The sequence below is a fragment of the Blennius ocellaris genome, assembly GCF_963422515.1.
Source record: "Blennius ocellaris genome assembly, chromosome: 22".
Taxonomy (NCBI): domain Eukaryota; kingdom Metazoa; phylum Chordata; class Actinopteri; order Blenniiformes; family Blenniidae; genus Blennius; species Blennius ocellaris.
Genome location: NC_137671.1, coordinates 4,260,828 through 4,285,013, shown reverse-complemented (window position 1 = coordinate 4,285,013; position 24,186 = coordinate 4,260,828). Strand labels below are relative to the sequence as shown.

The 24,186-nt window shown below is 43.1% G+C and overlaps 1 protein-coding gene across 1 annotated transcript; it reads left to right on the top strand.

The window, feature by feature from the left end:
• The first annotated feature begins 1,487 nt into the window (after positions 1 to 1,487).
• Positions 1,488 to 23,297, top strand: tulp3 (TUB like protein 3). Its single transcript, XM_080518237.1, has 12 exons — positions 1,488 to 1,538; positions 9,693 to 9,731; positions 11,759 to 11,810; positions 15,071 to 15,233; positions 15,944 to 16,165; positions 19,417 to 19,544; positions 19,636 to 19,827; positions 20,778 to 20,890; positions 21,964 to 22,081; positions 22,184 to 22,282; positions 22,380 to 22,551; positions 23,135 to 23,297. Exons 1-12 carry the CDS (start codon positions 1,519 to 1,521, stop codon positions 23,266 to 23,268), a joined length of 1,452 nt encoding a protein of 483 aa, XP_080374363.1. The 5' UTR covers positions 1,488 to 1,518; the 3' UTR covers positions 23,269 to 23,297.
• The last annotated feature ends 889 nt before the right edge of the window (positions 23,298 to 24,186 follow it).

Sequence of the window (24,186 nt, the reverse complement as noted above, 5' to 3'; positions counted from 1 at the left end):
ACGTTCGGCCACTTTAGGGTTAATCCCGTCGCCTGGCAACGCCGCGTGGCTAAACGAAAGCTAACAGAGAGTGCGCAGCGGTAAACAAACGACAGACGGAGTTTTGTCATCTTATCGACTGAATCCCGGTCCTCGACGACGTCTTTCGCTTACAAAGACTTGAGTTTTAGTCAAGAAAATATAATTTAACTTCAGCCGTAGCGGCTTCACACACCGGAACTGCCGAACCTGTTCAGAAGGTGTGCGTCGCTTTTAAAGGCTCGGCTGTGCACGCGGACACTCGCCATGGTTCCTTTCCTTAACATTTTTATTTTCATGTATTTTATTTTCAATTACTTTTTCCAGAGATGTCAAAAAACAAATATATATGTAGATACAAACTTTAAGGGGGAAAAAATCTATCTTCATTAATTTGAATGCATCACAAGACATTCCTATCAAATTCTTTGATATCCATCATTTAACCCGCCGAACACTCATAATATATTTAGTCAAAATGTATAATTTTATTTTATGCCAGGGCAAGAAGACCATATCTGGAGCAGCAGCCAGCGGTTCCGCCAAGTGACCAGCAGAAGGCAGCATCACATCAAGAAACAATCCAAACCAAGAGTCTGCCCTTTTAACTAATTAATGAGTAAGAACAGGTGAGTGTCGCTGTGTGGCACCTAAAGGCCTCTGTGCCACTTTAAATACACATGAATACGTCCCAAGTTGTTTCGTCTCATTTTCAGACAAGTAACTTGTTCAGCCCAGGAAAACGTCAGCCCAGCTCGCCATGAAGTAAAGTTCTTCCGTGTATTCCTCACCTGTCTTGCGGTTGGAAACTGTGAAAAGATCCAGTCAAAGATGCTGGGAATTCATTCAATTATTAATTTAAACTGAAGGGAACCAAAAATGGATACACTTAAAAATTATGTTTTAATAATTTGTACATCTTTTTTGTTTTGTTTTCCCCTTGCATCTTTCTCATATTCCTTTTTACTATTTTCTTCTTGTATTTCATTCTTTGTTTTTTTTCCTTTCCATTTTTTCAGCTCCTTTGTTTTCCTTTTTTTGGTCTTTTTTTTGCCCATTTCATCTTTTCATTTCTTTGTTATTTTTTCCCTTTACCATTTTCTTTTTTGTCTTTATCCCTTTTCTATTTCCTCCCCTTTTCGTGTTGTTTGATTCCTTTTTCCTTCTTCCTCTGTTTTTAATCTTTCTTCATATTTCCCCCCTCCAGATATTCTGACTGTTTTCACAGTTCTACCTTATTTATCTGCAGACCAAACCATTTTATAAAATCATCGTGAGACGTGAATACATTTAGAAAAAAACAGAAAATGTCGATTTATTAATGTATTAGTAGTCCTCTGAGACACCACCTCCTTGGAAGTCTCCACCAATCAGCATCCTCCTAAAACCGCCCACCGACCAATCGCAGCGCTGCTTCTTCGCGTGTTCGGTAACTAAGGAGCGGAGTTCTCCCCATCTGTTCGGCCTCACGAGGACCGTCCCTAGCAACGGCGGATAAACATGAGTTACTACAGCATAAGGTGAGATTAAAACACAATTTCACTCTTTCCCCGCTCGCCATTCTGCTCCGTGTCGTGTCGCGGGACGCGGAACAGCCGCTGTGGTTCCACTGAGCTCCGAAAACTTCACTGTCGCCCTCAACTTTTTCCTTTTTTTTTTTTTTCCTCCTTAAAAAGAAAAGAGGGTCCGCGCCAGGGCTGAGGCAGCTAGCGTTAGCTTCACGCGCTAACCGGATAGTGTTTACCTCCCACGGCTCGTGCGCCGAACAAAAGGACGGCTTGGAGTGTGTCTGTTTCATGTTGACGGGGAACGTTGGCCATTAGAGCGAGAGACCGTGCGGAGGGAGCCCACGACACGACACGGATTTAGAAAGATGGCAGCGAGCTTCATATTGTCAAGGAAAACACGCACGCGCAGACACACACGCACAACTGTACAAACACGCAACATACGCGTTCACATAAATCTCTTCGTACATAGTCACACAACTCTACACACACACACACACACACACACACACACACACACACACACACACACACACACACACACACACGCACGCACGCACGCACGCACGCACACACACACACACGCACAACTACAGACACAACACATGCACAACCCTCGTCATACACGCACACACACGCACGCACAACTACAGACACAACACTACACAACTCTCGTCACACGCACACACACACACACGCGCACAACTACAGACAACACCTGCACAACTCTCATCGTACACACACACACGCACAACTACAGACACAACACTTGCACAACTCTCGACACACACACACACACATATGCACAACTACAGACACAACACATGCACAACCCTCGTCATACACACACGCACAACTACAGACACAACACATACACAACTCTCGTCAGACATACACACACGCACACACACACACACAAACACACTATTGTGATTGTGTAGTACTTTGTTGACGACAGTACTTCATGTTCTTCACGACCTGAAGTTGAATTATTATCAGATCGTTCTTCCTGATCCTGAGCCTTGGAGTGAATTTGTCCACTTATTTCTAACAGACGTAAAACACAAGCTTATAACAACAAAGCAACTTGATGTTGGCACAATTATTTCAGCTTTATTTCTTCTTTGAAGCTATAATTTAACAAAAAAATATGACAAACTCTTTTTTTTTTTCCAAACCTTTGTAACCCTTGTGGTTCACTGTGTTTCTCCATCTTGTAATCAAGTTGCCCGATGTACTCGAGTACACATTTCCCTGGCATCCACCCCCAGATTACTGTCCCCCAGTTGTGTGACGTGAGGCAGAGAAATGTTGCGTGTCGTGTCTCAACACGTTTGCCTCTTTTGCGTTCAGGCATGAAGCTACTTTCCATCCTCGCTGAGCGGAGCCGCGACCCAAATAGTCAGTTAGTGGATGTGAGGAAGAGTGGATTGTAATTCCTCACACACTTGTTTGGTCTTCACGTCAGGGGAAAACGGATCTTTTCTGGCCTCACTGCAGCTCAGGGGGATAAAGATCAGCTCCCACCCTTTCCTGTTACAGCGAAAGCCTGATTATGTGATTTCTTTATCAGCTTTTAGAACAACAACTGGCAACCGAGAAAATCCTCATGGAACTGGTGAATGGGATGTTTCATGGGTTAATCCAATACATGGCACTGACGGGTTTTGGTCAGTTGCGTTAGAGGTTTTCATATAAAAGAAAAATGGAGAACTGTAACTGACTCATCCCTGTATTCCTCCTTCCCTTGACTCTATGATGAATTAATCCAGACAAGGAAAATGGATGTATATTGTTAAACCGTAAACACGTTTGAATACAGCTCATGAAGTGCACTCGGCCTCTGAGCCACTGAAAATGCAACTGTTTTCAAAAACGGCTGCCGTGCAGGAAGTTTTCGAAAATGCTATGCCACCATTGAAATAGGGAAAACACAACTACTTCATTTGCACACATTTCCCTACATAACACCGGTGTTATTGTCCATACTAATGTGGTATTTTCATAAGTTTGGACTTGAGTACGAGTGCAAAGAATAACTTAGAGTAAAGTTTTTGTTTTTCCGTCGTTTTCAGTTCTTTTGTATTATTGGTGCTCGTGGTTACTTTATGGATTTTAAGGAATAGACAAAAATAAGCCTCGGCTTCAGCCTTTACCCGTCTCAGCTACAGAACCTGTGAACACTCTTTTTTGTGAGAACATTTCTGTACTGTAAACTGAATTTGGATTTGTACTGCAGTATTGTAACTAAAATAAACTCATCGTTCATTCAGCCTTTCACTTTTTAAAGAAGTACACACAGAAATTCCACAAATACCAAAAGACGACTTAGGCCTGGTTTACGCGACAATGTTTCAATTGATAAACGCATCATTTTACGTTCATACGGAAACAGTGGAAACACTGAAAACAAGCTTGTCAGTATGTCAGTCTGCCCAGTGTTTGTTTTTTTTGTTTTTTTAATGAAGTCACACGTACATGTGCACACAGAACAAATTGCTATTAACAATAAAAATTGGAGAACAGGGACGGAATACCAAGTTGGATTGTTGTCATGGTGACGGCAAACATTGTTGTTATTATCTATCTATTGTGCACGTGTACAGAAGAAGTATCTACTATGGCCATGGTGTGGATTTGAAGTAGCAGCGTTTCAGAAAAGTTGCACGTCCCCCCATTTACTTGGAGACGGAGTTTTAGCATTTGTGAAAAGTTTCACCTTGGGAGCAGTTTTCAAAACGTTGTGTTTTCATCGTTTTCACTTGAAAACACGCAAACAGGGCCAGAGTCCCAGAGGAACACACGCACACGCACACACACACACACACACACACACACTTGGAAGGTAAAGAAAGAAAACGTTTATCGACAGATCTATTTTTAGGTACTCATTAAGAACAAGTTTCAATCAGGTTGGACAGTTTTGCATCTAAATCAGTCTATTTGTTGTAATTTTTTTAGATTTACTAGCAAACGTTTCTATTTTTGAAGCGCGAGCCGCCGCAGATTTTCCTTTGTCACATCTTTAATAGTCAATACGTGGCGACGAGCGAGAGGCTCGGCGGCGTGAAACACGTTGCGATCGCAGCGACTACTTGCCGAGGCGAAACACCCTCAGTCCTGACAGTTTGCATAACAGCGTCAGCAATGTTGCTGTCTCACCGACTGCAGGGAGCGCAGAGCTGGAAGTGGGCGTTTTACGGCTCTTTGATTTCCCTGGACTGAAATGACGCGTGGAAGAGCCGAAGCCTTTAATGGAATCTTGTTGGATATCAGGGCCGCATCTCGCGATAATTCTGCTAATCGATTACTCTGTAGATTTGCTTTCACGACTGTTCGATTAGTCGTTGGATGACTTTTTTTTTGTTTGTTTTTTTGTCTCTCATTCGATGCGATGTGGCACAGGTGGTAGATTTAAGCCCAAAGCGGCTCATTACTGCCACACTGTGGCCGCCACGAGAGCACATTGGTTGACAATTTGAAAGAAATCGTTAAGCAACTAATCGACGACTAAATTAGTCAATTGATTAGTTGTTTCAATGATCGTGTCAATTAAAAATAATCTTTCGGAACGAGAGGTTTTACACAATCGTGAAAAATGCGTCTCGTTTTTGTTCGATCGTCGCCGCCACCCATATTTCTTTAAAGTTTCTTTGGTAAAACCGTGAATAAAGCGTGTCGCCTGGGGGGAAACGGTATTATTATCGACTCCTGGAGCTTATTTCCATCGTTTGTTTTGAGCCGGGTAATTACTCCCTCTGCTGATGGTCCCCCGTGCTCATCACCACTTGACTCACATGTCATTTTACCACCGTCTCTCAGGACAAACGTACACAACCTAGACACTCCTCCATTATGTTGCAAATGAGTGTCGAAGAATGGATCTGGTCTCCTAGCAACTGGATTAGGGTTTTAAAAGGTAATTAAAAAAATAAAAAATGTATTCACCTTATACTGGGGAAGGCAACCTGTGGCTCTGGAGCTCCTCTGGAACGGCTCCCTGAAGCTTTCAGTAATGTGAATAAAACATATTTATTTGCATTTATTTGCATCCCACAATGATAAAAAAAGGGTTAAATCTCAAGCTAAACAGCTAAATCAGCCAGCGTAGTTGGAATTGCTAAAAATGGCTAAAATTGCTCAAAATAATAATAATAATATAGGAAATATGGCCAAGTTAAATTGATGAAGATAGGAAAAAAAGAAATGGAAGAGCAACAAAAAGAACAAAAAGAAAAGAATGGAAAAAAAGTAAAAAGAAGAAAAAGAAATTAAAAAATGCTTTAAAATACATTGAAATATGATATAAATATAGCAACAAAATTACAAGTGTTTCCACAAAGAATAACTAGCCAAGCTTAAACTGCTCTAACCATTAGGAAACACACAACGACTATAAATAGCTAAAGAACAAATAGATAAAGGCCAAAATGCAGAAAAATCCATGAAAAAAGATGGAAAAACTAAAGCTAAAATTGTAAGGGGATGTAAATATTAATAAATGTAAATATTAACTTCATGAATGCATTCTTCAAATGTTTTTTTTTTCTTCTTTCCAGATAATTAACACATTTTGCAGCTCAAAACAAATTGAATGTGGTGGGAAATGATAAAAAGGGCTCTTCTGCAGACTCCCGCCTTCAAACAACAGCATGTGTTTCACTATCGCAGTGGCAAATACAGTCTGAATCAGTGTTGTGACTGAGCTTTTCTCTCTTTTTTTTGTTTCTCTTTTCAACTTGCACTATTTAAAGCTCGGTGAAATGCCACTATTGCCATACGACCGAGGTGCCAGACAGATATTCAATTCCCCTTTATGAGTCAGAGGAAATAAGCTGTGACTGATTTGCTGAGTCTCACAGAAAGTAACTGGAAAGTTGTCTGGCTGTAAAAAAAAAAAAAAAAGTCTAAAAACCCTGTTAAACTTTTACTCTAACATTTGCAGCCACGTAGAAAATTCAAACTTGCACTCACAGTGTCTGATTTGAGCTTTTTCTATCGTTTCAGGTGTTTTATCTTGCCTTATTCAGCTTGAGATTGAGGGGGGGGGGGGGGGGGGGGGGCACTAATAAACATTAGATGAATATGTGGGATTTTGTGTTTAACTCTATAAATGTCATGTATCGCCGTGTGCCTTCAATAACACCGCTGCAGACCATTCAGACGCTTTCCCTCCTCCATCCCCGGGTGATCGTCGGTGGCATTTAAGACCTGGATCCTCGCACCTCGCCTGAAGCGTGGAGTCATGGCAACGGCGTAAGCCTCACGAGCCCAGTGCGCCTCAGCCCCCGGTAGCTGTCACTCCCCCCCCCCCCCCCCCCGAGGCGCCGCGCAGCCAACTCTTTTCTCAGAGACACAATAGCAGAGATCTCCGCGCCCTGCAGGGCTCCGCCGTCGAAGCGACACCGCGGCTCAAACTCCCCCCCCTCCCTCCCTCCCCATCCGTGGCGTAAGCGACGATCGCTGCGAGACTTTTGGAGACCCCCCCCCCCCCCCGCCTCGCGTTCACCGCCGCTGCATCCATGGACGCCGTGAAGACGGAGGGATCTCAGCCCGCCTACAGCCGCTGGTCGTACAGGTAGTGGGATCTCGACTCGGTTCTGTTCTAGAGGAAGAAGACGCTCCACTTGTGTCGCCTTCCTGACTTTTTGCTTTGACCTCTGGGGAGTCGAGGCAGGCCGGGGTTGGGGGGTCAAGCGTTGCCGTGATGTTGAGTTTTCCACTCGCCGGGCGAGTGACGGGCAATCCGGACGCGGCCCCTCGCTCATGTTCCCGCCACCGCGTCGTTACTTATTCAGAGCAATGTGTCGGCTGTAACCAGAGTTCTCGCCGGCTCTTTATTTGGTTTGTTGGCAAATCGATCGGAACGCTCGCGTAGCAAACGACGACGATCCAAATGATTAAAGATAAGACAAGATAAGATAAGATAAGATAAGCCTTTGTTGATCTCACAAAGGAGAAATGTACTTGTCACATTCTGCCCTAAAGGACACTCGTGAGCAGGAAAGACACGAAATGTGCAAAGAATAGAGGTTTCTTATATACAATGACGATCAAGAACTCTAAGGGCCAAAAGTATTTATAGTAGAAGTAATAATAAGTCAAATAAAATAAAATAGGACTAAAATAAAAATAAGATCAACATCACAGATTATTATAAAGTGTAATAAGTTCTAAAGGAGCAAAGCATACGGTGAGATGAAATACAAGGAAATTAAACTATGATGGGGGGCGGCAAAGTGTAGAATAAAAGTACAATAAGCATACTATAGTAAAAACTAATACCAGTGTTGGTAGTGATTAAAGGAAGAGCTTGGCTGTAATTTTAGTCCTTAAGTATAAGTCGCACCTTTTAATCCACGACTTATTCTCCCTTTATGATCATATATCATAAATATACTCACAAGTTGGGTTACTGCTGAAGGCTTGTGTGGCCACTACATTTAATGTTTCACAAAAGGAATGTGCAATTTTTTTTTTTTGTAGTTTTTGAGAAGACTACTTTACTATACTGTATAAGCTGTTCCAAAACGGCTCACGTTTCCATTTCTGTGACAGAAGAAGTCACAACAAGTGATGATTGTTTAAAAACTCCAGCCACCGTGGAGATTTTGGAAAACGCTGCGTCTCCGTTTGCATCCAAAAGGAGGTAGGCGGAGATATACGTCACAATTCATGACGTCGTGTTTCTTCCAGGGTTCTGATTGGCTTCCGTTGCTTCATGCTTCTCGTTACACTGCCCCCTGCAGGTTCGGCTGCTCATAGCAGGTCTGACCCAGGTGTAGATGCAGTATTTTATTGCACTATTTGACTGTTTTCAATTGTTTTGCACCAGAACAAAATCCTTATACTGTGAAAAATATACCTGGCAAAAAAAAAAAAACCCCTTTCAAATGAAAGCATGATGTCATCGAGGCGCCATTATTGTAGTCCCACGTTTCATATCCACTTCTGAATCTGGTTCTGCAGGTTTCATCCTCCGCTTGCTCATGTTGCATTGTTGGTTTTTAAAAGTACTTTTAGATGACCGTGTTGTGTGTTTGGTGCAATTAGAAATATAATGGAACTGTGAGCAAAAGTATCAACTTTCCTGAAAAAAGCTACTTTGCAACTGCGTCTGACATTATTCATTGTCAGCATGAATCATGCAGCCGAAAATGAAACCATATAATTTAACTGCAAATGAAGCGTTTCACTTCCTGAAGTGTTGCTAATGTGAAGCATCAGGGAAACTTTTCAGCTTCATCCTGCTTGTTGTCGGGTTTCTTCCCCCTGTATTTTGCTATAATTTCCCCTCTCTGGTTATTATGCTGTGACCTGCTGAGGATTAAAGCTTTTAATCTTATCAGACCTCTTTTTTTATTTTTTTATTTTTTACCGCGCATCCTCTCTTCTCAGTAAATTGCCTCTGGCAGAAATTCATTTACACCCATTCGACTTTTAGATTCCCTTTTTTTTTTTTTTTTTTTTTTTTGAAGATGCAAATTGCCGAGCTTTTAATTAAAACGAACGTCTGAGGGATGTCACGCCGTTTCGGAACAGCTTTGATAGTGTCGGCTTGCATTAAGTCTTCTCATACGCCGAAACAACAATGAGGTTACGGACAACTCTTATGCAATTATTCAACACGCGGTCGGTTATATACTCAAACCAAATCTTTAGAGTTTGACGGTGCGGCTCGACAGCAACCGCGACCCCTCCCGCCTTTTTGAGAATCTTTGCGGCGCGGCGCGAACGGCCTCCGATTACCGAGCGGCCGTGTGGTTTTTAATCAATCCTGTCCCAGGTGTGTCGTTGGCGGACTCGGGGGGGTCGCCATGGTTACCCCCCCCCCGGCGGCTGACACACAGCAGACAGCAGCGGCTGTCCTTCTCCCGTCACCCAAGCTGTGACGGCCGCTGATAAAACATTGATCGTTCACGCCGCCGCCGCGTTCGTGGAGGACGTCCGCTCGAAACCTCACCAGATCGAAGTGTCCTCATAATGTCCCCGCCTTGCTTTTTGTGTCACTGCACCTGGTTTGCGTCTGACCTTTGGTGCATTATCGCCTCGTCTCCTCTTATTTTAGCCACACATGAATCAGATGGGTGTTGTTTTGAAAAGCTTGTTACGCAACTTATCTCACTCTTCTCTTTTCTGCATGTCCTGTGCCGTCTTCTACCGAAGACAATCGAGCTCCGCGAGCTTCTCCAACTCGACAGCAAGGTACAACACACCCAGCAACTTTTCTCTTTTCTATTAAATCACTTGGATATTGTGCATTGACAGAATTGATTAGATTTATAATAGTTCTAATTTAAGATGATTACAATGGACACTCGGTAGAACCACATTGTGTTTGTGGAACCGAGTTAACGTTGATAGCCGTTAGCTTACATCGACGCTAACGAGGGTGATCAGGCTGCAAGGCTTTCTGGGAGTTGTATTAGTGCAACTATTACGAGAAAACTTCAAAGGCAATTTAGTGCGATGAGATGAAAGGAGATAAATGGGACTTTTTTTCTTTGCTCTCTCGCAGTTTTTGGGGATTCATTCAGAAACAGGAAGTCATTAACGCCCCAAAATCTAATCGACCGGTCCTTGGATGATGGCGAATCATCCCAGAAAATTTTATGTATTTCGGACGAGTAGTTTTTGGCCGCAGGCTGGTAAAATACATACATACATGCAAACTAAGAAATAAATACACGCAGGCGAAAACACAACCTTCTCAGCATAATCACACTAATAGTATATAGTAGAATCGGTTTCAAGTGCACATCAAGGCGCCTTGCCTTTGTGCAGATACCTTAACCCTTGGATGCACAACCTACCAACACCTACACTCTTCCACACGTTCCAATTCAAATCAATGCGTTTTGGCAATATACTGGGTTGTTCTTCTTCAAAATCTTTAAAACAAAGCGTTGCAATATTTTCATATTCTAGGTATTTCCTCAGAAAACACGTTTGTGACATGAGGCCATTTGCATTTTTATTTATTATTTTTTCATTAATTTGAAGAAATTGCAGTTTTTGTCTTGTATGAAACTTAATTCTGAGCAACTCTGACTGTCCCACTGAAACATGTGATGTCAGCAGTCTCACCGCCCTGGAGGTCAGTTTTACCCAGTGACGTACATGTAAGTATTATCTCAATTTGTGAACTTATTTTTCATTGACAGATTATGATGTGTGATGAAATTAGTGATCAAATATGTTACTTTGACCCCCCTTGTGGAAGAGTGGGGTAGTGATACAAGAACTGCAATTTCTTAATATTTATGAAAAAAATATATATAAAAATGCAAATGGCCTCATGTCACAAACACGTTTTATGAGGAACACCTGGAATATGACTATTTTACAACTTTTCATTTTAAAGATGTTGAAGTATAACAACCCGTGGGGTCATTTTTGACCCCACGTGTGCATCTAAGGGTTAAATTAGACTTTACATGGCAGCATAGCTGTAGGTGTAATAATAAACTATCACCTGCCACTCTACTCTCTTACCACAACCTGTTCTCAGGTGCTATAATGGCCTCCTGGGGTGGGGGTGGGGGTGGGGGTGGTGTCAACAGCAGGGGACTCATTAATGCTGAGCGAGAAAGGACTCATTTGGACACCGTGACTCAGGCCTGGCCGTCGGGTCTCCGATCACGATGTCAGTCGTAACACTTGCAGAAGTGGGACGGACTCAAAAAAAACAACAAAAAAAAAACAGGACCTGTGTTTTGCTTCAAATGGCTTCCCTCATAGACGGAGCGCAATGACAGGCGACGTCCCCGGGCGCCGTGCGTCACCGCCTTCAAGTGGACAGCAGCGGGAAGGTCGCGAGAGCGACTGAAGGGAGATGAAAATAGCGCGCCGGGGACGAATGAATTAGGAATCTGACGAGCTGAGCTGATAGAGAAGACAGAGAGAGGAAAAAGTAGAAGGTGGAGTGTTTTTAACAGGAGGAAATGTGAGAAATGGAGTCGCCGGTTGCATTTTGAAGGAGGTTTAAAAGGAATTAAGACGTAGTGGCGACGCCGACTGTTGATCTCCTCTCTCCTCGCTGTCGCTAAGCAACGTGGACCCAGTTCCCTCAGATAGGTGTCCAAGGTAAATGCCCGGAGGCCCCCCCCCTCCGACCAGCATCCAGCATTATCCCGTCCCCTTGTCTCGTTTCCCCAACAAGAAACTTTGTTATATTGTCTTGTTTACGTGTGAAATGTCAGTTTTGTATTTTTTTTTTTCCTTCTCCATAGCGGAATTGAAGATGACGGCGCCAGCCTCATGCAGCAGAAGCTGGAGAAACAGGTAGGACGCTTCAGTCGCAAACAAAGCCACATGCTTCCTGGAACTTTTTGAAAGCCATCGCTCCCGGCCTCCGTGGTAAATGGATGATACACCACGTTTTGGTATTGTTGTCATCGGAGACTTTACTGGGAGAGAAATATGGAAACAAGGCTGTTGGAAAACAGCAGGTCAAAGAATCCTTGCGCTATTGGGTTATTGTTGACACTGCTAAGTCGTCAAGTTTTGGAAAAGTGCTCCATCTCCATGGAAACAGTGAAAACCGAAACCGTGCACACAGTCGTAGCAAATAGTTCTGCTCACGATGACGATTCTTTCATAACAATGAATGTGGCGGCTCCTCTTCACTCTTCAATTTAAAAGCGCTTCTCCAATAAAGTTTACACTGTTAATATGTATTTGTTTTTTTTCATTTCGGATTTCAAAAAGAGTTAAAGTAGCTTAAAACAACAAAAAAAGGTGAAACATCTAAATATGATAAAACTGATGAAAAAAATGACCTCAAATTCATAAAAACAAGCAAATCATCAGAGTCAAAACAGTGTAAACAACTAAAGCTGGCAGCTAAAACACTAAAATGGCTTTTAGATTTAAGATTTCTTTCTGAAAAAACAACACTAAAATAACCAAAAAACATGTCGGATGTTCTAGATTGTTGTCATGAAACATCACACATTTTTTTTTTCCTTTAAAAAAATTAAATTAAATTTGCAGCTCCATAGAATTATTTCATCATTTATTTCGGTGGAATGTCTTGAAAGTGGCTCTTTTGGTCATACAGGCTACAGATGCCTGTTTTCTGAGCGAGTGTGTGTGCGTGTGCGTGTGCGTGTGCGTGTGCGTGTGTGTGTGTGTGTGTGTGTGTGTGTGTGTGTGTGTGTGTGTGTGTGTGTGTGTGTGTGTGTGTGTGTGTGTGTGTGTGTGTTGCTCATAGTTCCACTGTGGCTCACTTTCAGCCGAGCTCTTACGTAACCCACAAGGACAAACATCGTTGCACCCAGAAGGGAACAGCTGAGGTTTTTTTTTTTTTTATATTATATATATATATATAAACAAGGGCAGAAAAATGAATACTTGTCCGTTCTACTCAGCTGCTCTTACCGTGCTCGCTGTTTTCTCACTGGATTTCAACTTGTCTCACTTGGAGTGCACCTCTCAGCTTGTTGCTGCCTCTCTCTCTCTCTCTCTCCCTCCCTCCCTCCCTCCCTCTCTCTCTCTCCCTCTCTCTCTCTCGCTCCCCCTGCTCGAGTGCTAATGACGACTGATTCAGTTTTCACTGGTCACTTGCACGTACACTCGCTCGGCTGCTCGCCCGTTCGCCAGGAGATAGAGTGTTTTCACCATCAGGGGAAACCGCCGAGCTCCCCGAGGGACGAGCGAGGGACCAGGAGGACAAACTCTTGCCCAGCTGGGGTCCTGCTCTTTTTTTTTGGGGGGGGGGGGGGGGGAGGAACAAATATCCATCTGGACCGACAAGGAATGGAATCAGCTTTGGCTTTTCTGTAGGGAAATCCACATCGATGGAGCGGGTTTGTAGCTCGACGTTTCTCCTACTCCACCGCCCGGTTGTTGTCGTTTCCAGTATGTCTGCGTCGAATCCGTCGGCTCCCTGATTAAATCCACTTTTGCTAATTCCCCGGGTTTTGACCCCACACAGGAAGAATCGTTAAAGCTTGGAATGAAGTCACATCCTGATCTGAAAATGCCAAGTGCCCAACCTTTACACAAAGAGCGGGACATTACAATGGACTGGCTTCAAATAGCCGGGAGACTAAATAAACTCCAGGCGTGAATCCAACAGTTCACACTTTTTGAGTTTGAGTCAATCGAAGAGCTTTTTTACCTATTAAAAAAAAAAAAAAGCCAGTAGTGATTATCCTAATCAGAGAGATTATTACACTAACATTATTACAATGTTATTCTTGGTTTAATAGTGGGTAGAGAAGAACTGCCACCAGTTTCAGATTTTGTCATCGAAAAAAAAAAATCACTTATAATAGTGTATTTTTTAAATGTGTATTCTGTTGCGCTACTTTCTTTTAAACACAAGTGACGGATATTAGCAGTAGATGCTGCTAAACCCTGCAGTCAAAACGTTTTGTAGTATTCTTCTCAAAGCGCCGCAGTCGTTTTCAGCTCGCTCCAATGTGCCATTGTTGTTGTGCATGTGGCACTCTAATGAATATGCTTTCAAAATAAAACAGCAACTCCGCCAACTAGACTCGATAACATAACGTATCACATCGGATGTTTCGCTTTTGTTTGTTTCTACACAAGAAAGTGTTTCTTACACAACAAAGATGCTCAGAGCCACGGGGAACTTTTTGAAAATGGCTTCCAGGGTGGAACGAGAACGATCAAGTAAATGTAGGTGGGTGGGTGGGGGGGGGGGCAACTTTTTGAAAATGGAGTAATTTCACCTGGAAGACCAACCACCACCACTCGTCTCCAGGCACCGGAGCCAATATTGTCCAATATTGTGCAACACGACATAATTAACTATGGACGTTTTTTGTAATTACCCGAATTTACTCTGACGACCTTCTTTAGTGTTGCGACGGTCGACTGGCAGACGAGACAAACGCACTTCGAAAATGACATCGTGAAAAAGAAGTCCACTTCCCATTCCTCGTGAAAGTGACACGTTTTCATCTTCTCACTTGGTCCAGCCCCCCCCCCACTCATTTTTGGTGGGGGCTTCAAATTTGCGGTAACTCGCTTTACTAGCTTGTTAGCTTTGCCACACTTAGCGTCATTGTTTGCACGTGTGCGGTGACCTGAAGGCCAGAAAAATTCAGCCGTCGTCTGACGCTGCGTTCGATTGTACTCGTTATTCGGAAAGGTAAATCAGTTTCATTACACCAGCGTCTATTTTTTTTTTTTTCTAATGTCATGCGATCTACTATTACTACCTTTGCGATCGACTGGTAGATCGCGATCGACGTATTGAGCACCACTGTACTACACCCTCACCTGGATCACAAAACAACTTGTTTCGATGTTTTCAGGTGGTTTTATTACAAATTTTTTATGACAAAAGCAGCACCCACTAGTGGTCCTACAGGAAAACGACATTGTTTTAAGTGTTTCTGTCATTTCTGTGTGAGTGAAAACAACAAAAACACAGCTGTTTGTGCGGATTCTCCTGTTTTAATAAAAATAAATAAATAAATTCTTCTAGAGCAAGCTGCAGGATGGCGATTTTCTTGTCACGCGACTTCAGAGTCACGCCGCCCCGTCTCATTCCCCGTCTCGACCCACAGAGGGCGCTCCTGGAGCAGAAGCAGCGGCGGAAGCGCCAGGAGCCGCTGATGGTCCAGCCCAACACGGAGGCACGGCCCCGGCGCTCCCGGGCCCGGCGCGGTGAAGAGCAGGCCCCGCTGGTGGACTCCCAACTCAGCGTCACCCACGATGTCATCATGGACGGTAAAGGAAGCCTCGCGACCTCGCGACCTCGCGTTTTAAGCATGAAATATCTGAATATCTGATGTAAATAAGCTTTTTTTTAAATTTTATTTTAAATTGCAGTCCAGGCTACAAACTCAACTCAGCTTTATTTATAAAGCGCTTTAAGCAGCCGTAGCTGAGACAAAGTGCTGTACATTGAAATAAAAATATAAGAGGCAACATAAAAACATTAAAACAATAAAAAAAGTTCAAGCAATAAAAACAATCAGATGGTAAAACAATAAACAAAACATAAAACGTTAAAACAAAAAGAAAAAACGAAGGCGCTACAGCTAAAAAGAGGCAGGATTGCTCGAAATTCGCAAAAAAAAAAAAAGAAAAACCTGGAAAAATTGTCAAATTAAATTGATAAAGACTGCTACTGTGGCATTTTATTTTAGAAAAACAAAAATAGGAATGAAAGAAAAATTAATAAATGAAAAAAAAAATAGAACTACAAAATAAAATCTGAAAAGACAAAGCTAAAAATATAATGAAATATACTTGAATTATGACGCTTAATGAAGGCAACCTCAGTTCTTGTAAGCAATTTTTCTAATGTTTTTTTTTTTTTTTACATATCAGATAACGAGCATGTTTCGTCAAACGGCTCTTTAGCTCATGGAGGTTTCAGACCCCATCGTATCTGATCTCCGCCACGTTGCCTGTGATCAACACTCTTCCCGCAGGCATCGACGGCCCCGCGGCTTTCCTGGCCTCGGAAGCTCCCGATCTGGGAGGCAAAATCCAAATCCTGTCGACGGGCCAGTCCCTGTCTGGGTCCCCCAAGTCGCAGTTCCAGCCTCAGCGCGAGACGCAGTCTGCAGCCAACGAGGAGCCCGAGAGAGACGGAGACACCGAGACGCTACTGGAGCCCAAGACGGACATCCACAAACTGCTGCAGAAACAAGGTGAGCGTCCCGCGACAAATGAGATATGAATGGAGGCGACGCCGTGGTGGGCGCGGTTCTTCACTTTTTCGGATGCTCTGACTCTGTCTCCATGGAAACAGGCAAAGTGGAACTTTTTGAAAAACACAACTTTTCCAAAAATGCTGCATCTCTGTGGAAACGGGGGGGGAAATGCAACTTTTTGACACTTTTTGGAAACGAAAATGCAAAATGGATGCGTTTTGATTTGAAACGATGTCGTGTCAACGTGGGGGGGGGGGGGGGGGGGTTCTTCAGTTTTTCGGGAAATGGAGATATAAGGACTATATTTTCTACGAATTTTTGATAGTTTCTCCCAAAATATGAGCATAAAGTGTGCTCTGTAAAAAGAAAAACGTGAGATATCGAAAACATTTCATGAGATTCTGAGAGCGAATCAAAACTGAAGGCCCCGTTTCCATGACAACGTTTTAGAGCGACAACTTCCGCTGTGCTCCGGGTGTCCCGTTTCCATGACAAGAGTGCTTGGAGCCACTGAAAACGCAACTTTTTGTCGATGCTCTGACTCTGTCTCCATGGAAACAGGCAAAGTGGAACTTTTTGAAAACACAACTTTTCCAAAAATGCTCCATCTCTGTGGAAACGGGGAGGGGGGGGAAATGCAACTTTTTGACACTTTTCGGAAACGAAAATGCAAAATGGATGCGTTTTGAATTGAAACGATGTCGTGTCAACGGGGGGGGGGGGCTCGCTGTGGTGGGCGCGGTTCTTCAGTTTTTCGAAAAATGCAGATATAAGGACTATATTTTCTACTCATTTTTGATAGTTTCTCCCAAAATATGAGCATAAAGTGTGCTCTGTAAAAAGAAAGACGTGCGATATCGAAAACATTTCATGAGATTCTGAGAGCGAATCATTGCGTAAAACTGAAGGCCCCGTTTCCATGACAACGTTTTAGAGCGACAACTTCCGTTGTGCTCCAGGTGTCCCGTTTCCATGACAAGAGTGCTTGGAGCCACTGAAAACGCAACTTTTTGTTGATGCTCTGACTCTGTCTCCATGGAAACAGGCAAAATGCAACTTTTTGACACTTTTCAGAAACGAAAATGCAAAATGGATGCGTTTTGAATTGAAACGATGTCGTGTCAACAGGAGGGGGTGGGGTGGGGGGGGGGGGGGGGGCTCACTGGCTGCCATTGTTTTTAGCTCTTCAGTTAGCAGAATATTTGGCGGCGCTCAAAGCCGAGTGGCATGACGGACGCAGTGGGAAATGGGTCATTTACTAACAGGCCACGGCTTTGTTCGCACTGCAGCGCTCATTTATGGCATCATTAGACTCACTGCCTCCGACTCTCACCAGCCAGCTGGCACCGAGTTACAGGAGATGGTCATAAAAAAAATAAAATAAAAAAAAAACCCCTTCCCAGAGAAGATAGTGTCATCTTTCACTGTGTTTAAAACTGAGGAGTTCTGCCATCCAGAGATGAGCGCTGAATTACCATTCTCATAAAAAGTCATTTAAGCATCTGCGCATTGGAGAAATACTTATATTTAGTCACCTTATTGATATAAGTACAGGTTGTATTATGAGCAGATGTATTGTAATAAGATCAAACGTCCCTCCATGAGCAGTAATAACTGCGTGGAGAAGAGTCTGGATGTGTGCTTTGGTTGGACTCGCTCTGTATTTGCTCGACTTCTCCTCTTTGACATTTCAAAATCTGACAGCTCACAGAACTTTGTTTTAATTGGAGCTCCGGACTCTCCGTTTGCGAACAACAATCTATATTTCATGATGCTTTTTAAGTCTCTCGTGGCCCTTTAGCTGCTCATCACGTCCTGCTTGTGAATATCCTGATAGAAACATGGCGTGTCCCTATATATCAACACACTATGGCTCTTCTTTTCTTTCTTTTTTTTTTAAATTCTGAATTAGATTTAGAAAGATGGTAGTACGTCAGAAAAAAGTCACAAAATGTGGGATTGGTACAGCCCCTTGTTAACAGACCAAGTATGAATACTTACATTTGCCAATACTGAGAAAAGCTGCACGAGGTAATTACAGTTCTTATAGATATTTATTTATTTTTTTTTTCAGAGCTTTAGTCACTTCTTTATTCTAAAGCATCACATGGCCACATACTATTCCATCGTTATTTGTGGGAGAGTCTGTGCGAGATTTTGTTTGCGTGTGTGTGTGTGTGTGTGTGTGTGTGTGTGTGTGTGTGTGTGTGTGTGTGTGTGTGTGTGTGTGTGTGTGTGTGTGTGTGTGTGTGTGTGTGTGTGTGTGTGTGTGTGTGTGTGTGTGTGTGTGTACAAGTGTGTCAGTGTGTACACAGAGTACGCACGGAGCGACGGAGTGACGGCGGCCTCATTTCGTGGCATTAGGATCATCCTGACTTTGAAAAAACTGGATTTGTCATGCAAGGGTGCAACTGAGTCCACAAAGTAGTTGTGACCTCCTGTGAGGTTTTTTTTTTTTTGTTTTAATTCATTTTTATTCTATTTGCATGCCACAGTAATTTTCAGATTTGGGCTAATCTCCACACTATAAACAGCCAAATAAGGTAAAACAGCAAAAAAGAGACTGGATGTCTGGAAAAAAAAAGGAGTAAAAGGATCAAATAGATTAAAAAAATAAATCGAAAAATGTAAAGAATTCTGGAAAAATTATCGAGCGACAATGATTAAACTTGCTCGTTCATCTTTTTTTGTCTGGAGAAGGGTAAAGAAGTGGGAAAATGCAATAAGTGTGGAAAAAAGAAGAAGGAAAAAGGTGAAAGGAAAAAGAAAAGGCGAAAAATATCAAAAATGGAAAAAAAGAAAATAAAGGAAAAATGGAATAAAATGTAGAAAGAAACCACAGAGAAAAGGAAAAAAGGAAGAAAAAACTAGCAACGCTTAAGAAACGCACGGCGGCTATAAACGGCTAAATCGATAAAGCAGCTAAAATAGACAAGGTCCATAAAAAGCGCTGAAGTGGGAAAATCCATAAAAAAAAAGAGGAAATGAAACATATTAAATGCAACTATTCATAAATGACACCTCAGTTTCTATATGTAGAACATCTTTTTAAAATAATGTTTTTTTTCCAGATAATTAACATTTTTTTAGCTCCAGACAAATTTTAAATAGTCGAAAGACTGCAGGCGACTTGCTGTCGTGCACGACTGATTCCAGCGTATTCAGAATTAAGTTTATATATAATGACTTATTTTGCCGTGGTGTTTTCCGGTCACGAAATCCGCCTCCCGTCATTTTCCTCGCCTCAGGTCTGTGTGGAAGCATGAACTTCGACGAAGCCAGCGAGCACGAGGACGAAGACGAGGGCCGGCGCTCCCTGTCGCCTCACACGGACGCCAACAGGCCCACGTCGGCCGCCAGCGGCAAAGACATCCCGGTGAGTCGCCCCCCCCCCCCCCCCCCCCTCCCCCCACCGGGGGTCTCTTTTCCCTCCGAACGCCAAGCTGACGTCCGCCGTTTCCACTCAGGAGCCGGTGGCCCCCGGATCGCCGTCGGCCGACGGCCTGCTCTCCGAAGCGTCCGACCTGGAGGAGTTCGTGTTGCGGCCGGCGCCGCGCGGCGTCACCGTGAAGTGTCGCGTCACCCGGGACAAGAAGGGCATGGACCGCGGCCTCTACCCGACCTACTTCATGCACATGGAGAAGGAGGACGGCAAGAGGGTGAGGGAGGGGGGGGGGGGGGGGAGGAGTCCAAAGTAGATCCACCCAAGCACAAGTAGAAAAGTACTCGCTTCAAAACTACTTCAAGTAGAAAAGTAATAGGAAAAAAAATGCTATTACAGACAAAACCATGACGGCTGTGCGACCCCGCCACTTCCAGCTCAACCAAATGCCATAATGACCATAATGTTATATAAGATTTGGAATGCTTGTAGTCGAAACACAACATAATTTCCCGCAACATTACAGTTTTCCAAACTCAACGTTTTTGGTTTTTTTTATAATCCCACATACCAGGCTGCATTGAATAAAGTGTCATGGCTCCACGTTGTTTAATACCAAGAGACAAGAGCACACAAGACAATAATTGGCACCAGCCTGCCCACTATGGCCTAAAGACAAGCAATCAGTGCGCTTGGAAATAAGAGCCTCCGGAGGGGATCATGTGACATTTTGTAATTCTTCCAGAGCAAATATGATCAGACAGACACAGAGAAAATGGGGTTAGCCGCTACTGTTAGCATCACATGGCTAATTTGCATTCAAGCACAGGGTTGGCTTGGCTTGATCACTTGTCATTCATGTTCAGGGGCGGTGGGTCCTCATCCAATCATGGTGTGATTTATTGGGATTTTTTTTTTTTTTTTTGAAGGATAAAAAAACCAAAAAAACAGGCCTCAATGAAATAAAAGTAGCTGTTTTTAGAAATGCAAGCATTAGAAAGTGCAGAGAACTGTGAAACTGTAAATAGATGAGGTAAAATAATGACCCCAGTAAAGTATCGATACCTGAAAGTTCCACTTAAGTCAGGCAGTGAAGTATTTCTACTTCATTACCTGACATGCGTCATGTGAAGTTACACTCTGTGCTTTCAGCATCTGTTATGTTGGGATCTTCAATCGGCCACATTTCTGCTTGTACTCCGTCCTTCCCCTCCAAACTCTCTCCAGGTATTCTTGCTGGCAGGACGAAAGAGGAAAAAGAGTAAAACTTCCAACTACCTGATTTCAGTGGACGCCACCGATCTGTCGCGAGAGGGCGAGAGCTTCATCGGGAAACTCAGGTAAAAACCAACCTCCTGTTCAGATGCAACTTTTTCTTCTTTTATTGAATTCCTGGTAAACTTTATGGATCATCGACGACGTTTTAAGTCGAAATGCTAAACTTGCGTTGCGTTTTTTGAGGTCCCTTTACGACAACGGTGCTCGGAGACACTGAAAATGCGACTTTTTTGAAAACGGCTCCCAAGGTGGAACTTTTTGACAATTCTCTGACCCTGTCTCTGTTGTAACATGGTAACACGGCACTTTTAGAAAATGCTCAGACTTCATTTTCCGTCTCCTTCTCTCTGTAAATGGGAAAAATGCTACTTTTTTGAAAATGTCTCCTTGGAAAATGGGGGAAAACACTACTTTTTGGAAACACTGTTACGGGTAAACGCAAGTTTTTGAAAACACTCCGACTCCATCTCCCGGGAAATGTTGCAAAACATTTTGAAAACCCTCAACTGTCTCTATCTCTGTGTAATCGATGAAAATGCAACTTTTTGAAAAAGCCCCGTGTCCATGTAAACAGGGAAATGTCAACTTTTTGAAAACATCTGTGTACACAGGGAAAAACACAACTTTTTGAAAAGATTCCATCACCGTAGAAACGGGTAAAGTGCAACTTTTTTGAAAACACTGTCTCAGTGTAAACAGGGAAAACGTAACTTTTTGTAAACACTCGGTCTCCATGGAAACGCTTTATCGTTGACAGTTTGTCTCTGGCCATATGAATGTAAACGAGGCCATAAATGCGTGTCCAAGATGAGAAAACTGTTCCGGCGCAGAGCTTTAGTTTCACCACTCTGCTCTACTCAGGTAGAAAAAATGCTGCCAACAAATTTGTTTGTTTGTTTTTTTCCCTTCAACTTTCAAGCAAGTGTTCAGTAGAAACCTGTCGGTGTTTCAGACGGTTGGGATGAATTAGCAATAAATAGCACATGTCTTTATGTGGTTCTCGTTGAAAAGCCGTTTTTTTTAATGAGAATTTTATTAAAAATAAAATCTAGTTTATTCACTTGATTTCTTTCTGTTTTGTTTTATGTATATATAGTAAAAAAAATAAACAAAAAACATTGCCTCTCTCTACCAGATCCAACCTCATGGGCACCAAATTCACCGTGTACGACAACGGCACCAACCCGTGTAAAAACCCCGGAGCGCTGCTGGAGGAGGGCGACAAGCGGCAGGAACTGGCCGCCGTCTGCTACGTGAGTGAGCGTCAGAGCGGCGCCCGTCGGAGCGGCGCGCGCCCGCCGGTTGTCCCGCCTCTTGTCCGCAAGCGTCTGACTTGTCTTCTTCCTCCCGGGCAGGAAACCAACGTGCTGGGATTCAAAGGGCCGCGCAAGATGACCGTGATCATCCCGGGCATGAACATGAGCTTCGAGAGGGTTCCCGTGAGGCCGCAGAGTGTGAGCCAACGTTTGCGATGATCTCCAGGCAGGGGGGGGGGGGGGGGGGGGACGTGGAAGACGAGAAGATAATCGTGTGTGTGTGTGTGTGTGACAGGATCAGGAGAGCCTCCTGAGCAGGTGGCAGAATAATTCTCTGGACAGTCTGATCGAGTTACACAACAAGGCTCCGCTGTGGAACGACGACACCCAGTCCTACGTGCTGAATTTCCACGGCCGGGTCACTCAAGCTTCGGTCAAAAACTTCCAGATCGTCCACGACAACGACCGTAAGCACCACGACCGCGTTCTCTCGTTTTGACCCGTTTTGGCTCCAGGGAAGCTTTTAGAAACGTATTTTCATTTGAGGGTTTTTAGGTCGTCCGTCTACACGGCAACGGTGCTCAGAACCGGGCGAAGCAACTTTTTGAAAACAGCTCTCAAGGTGGAACGATAGTCCGCGTCGCCGTGGAAAGAGAGGAAATGCATCTTTAAAAAAAAAAAAAAAAAATGCTGAAACTCTGTCGATGTGGAACCGGAACTTTTAGAAAGCGTTTCCGCAAGAGGAAACTTTTTTTGAAAACTCTAAAGACTCGTCCGTCTCTGTGGAAACATAAAAAAAAAAACGCAACTATTCGAGAATTCTGTGTGGAAACGAGGGAAAGCACAACTTTTTAAAATAAGGTTAAACTCCGTCTCTGTGGATGTGGTGAAAGCACAATTTTTGGAAAACGCTCCGACTCCGTACCGCCGTAAACTCTTCCTATGAACAGTCTCACATAGACGTTTGTTGCTTATTGTTTTCAAATGTAGTTAATTTTGCTGACTGGGCGTGAATCGTCAATGTTGCGCTTTTTGTTTCTCCTCCTCCAGCCGACTACATCGTCATGCAGTTCGGCCGAGTGGCCGAGGACATCTTCACCCTGGACTACAACTACCCCATGTGCGCTCTGCAGGCCTTCGCCATCGGCCTGTCGAGCTTCGACAGCAAACTGGCCTGCGAATGAAGCTCGTTTCCAGACCAGCGTCCGTTTGACCCAAACCAGCAGGGAACGTGTACAGTTAAAAGGGGAAACAACAACAACAACAACAACAACTCACATGCTTTCTATTCAGACTGTGGAGTTTTCATTTCATTTCACTTTTGTTCTCATGGTAAATTCAAAGAGGGAACATCGCCTCTCCTTTGCTGCCACCTGGAGGCCAAACCGTAGAATTTTTTTTATTTTTTTTTGCCTTTGGTTTCTATGATTATGCTTTTAACTCATTGTGTGAAAAAAAAAAACTCATTGTGTGGCCAGAGCGTTAATCGCAGGAGCTCCGTCTTGTGTTTTTGAGTGTAATTCTTCTTATTACTGTGATTCTTATCGTTGGTTTATCAATAAAAAAAAAAGAAAAACAATACATGAATGCAAAATTGCACGTGTTTAGAAGGAAGGACGCTGTACAGAAATACCTTCCTTATTTTTAAAACTTGACTTAATGTCACCTGACGAGACGGGAATATAAAAATTTTGAATGTATCGCTCATACTTTGGTGCACAGAAACCCTCAGTCTATTTTCATCCACAGCGAGTATTCCAACAAACAAACATGACCTGCCACTCAGAGGTCTGATTTTAAAGGGATTAAGTCAATAACTTATGTAAAAAGTTTTTTAGTTTTTTTTTTGTAAACGAGGTTAAACCGTTTTCAAATTTGCACAATTCAGCTGTAAAAAAAAAAAAAAAAAGCGCGTTTAAAAGAGAAATCCACACTTTCACTGCAAAATTAACTGGATTCTTTATATTTCTCTGCTCAATCAACAAGAAGAAAATTAGATTCATCCATCTTTTCTAAAACTACAGTTGACAACCCAGGACAATATTTGTACTTTGAAGGGGATGGTTATAAATATATAAATAGTTTTTTCAGCTTTGCTTTCA

Coding starts and splice junctions, on each gene's coding strand:
- tulp3 (XM_080518237.1), top strand. CDS start 1,519: ATGAGTTACTACAGCATAAG. Junction 1,539..9,692: donor ATGAGTTACTACAGCATAAG/GTGAGATTAAAA, acceptor CTTCTACCGAAG/ACAATCGAGCTCCGCGAGCT. Junction 19,545..19,635: donor CCAGCGGCAAAGACATCCCG/GTGAGTCGCCCC, acceptor GTTTCCACTCAG/GAGCCGGTGGCCCCCGGATC.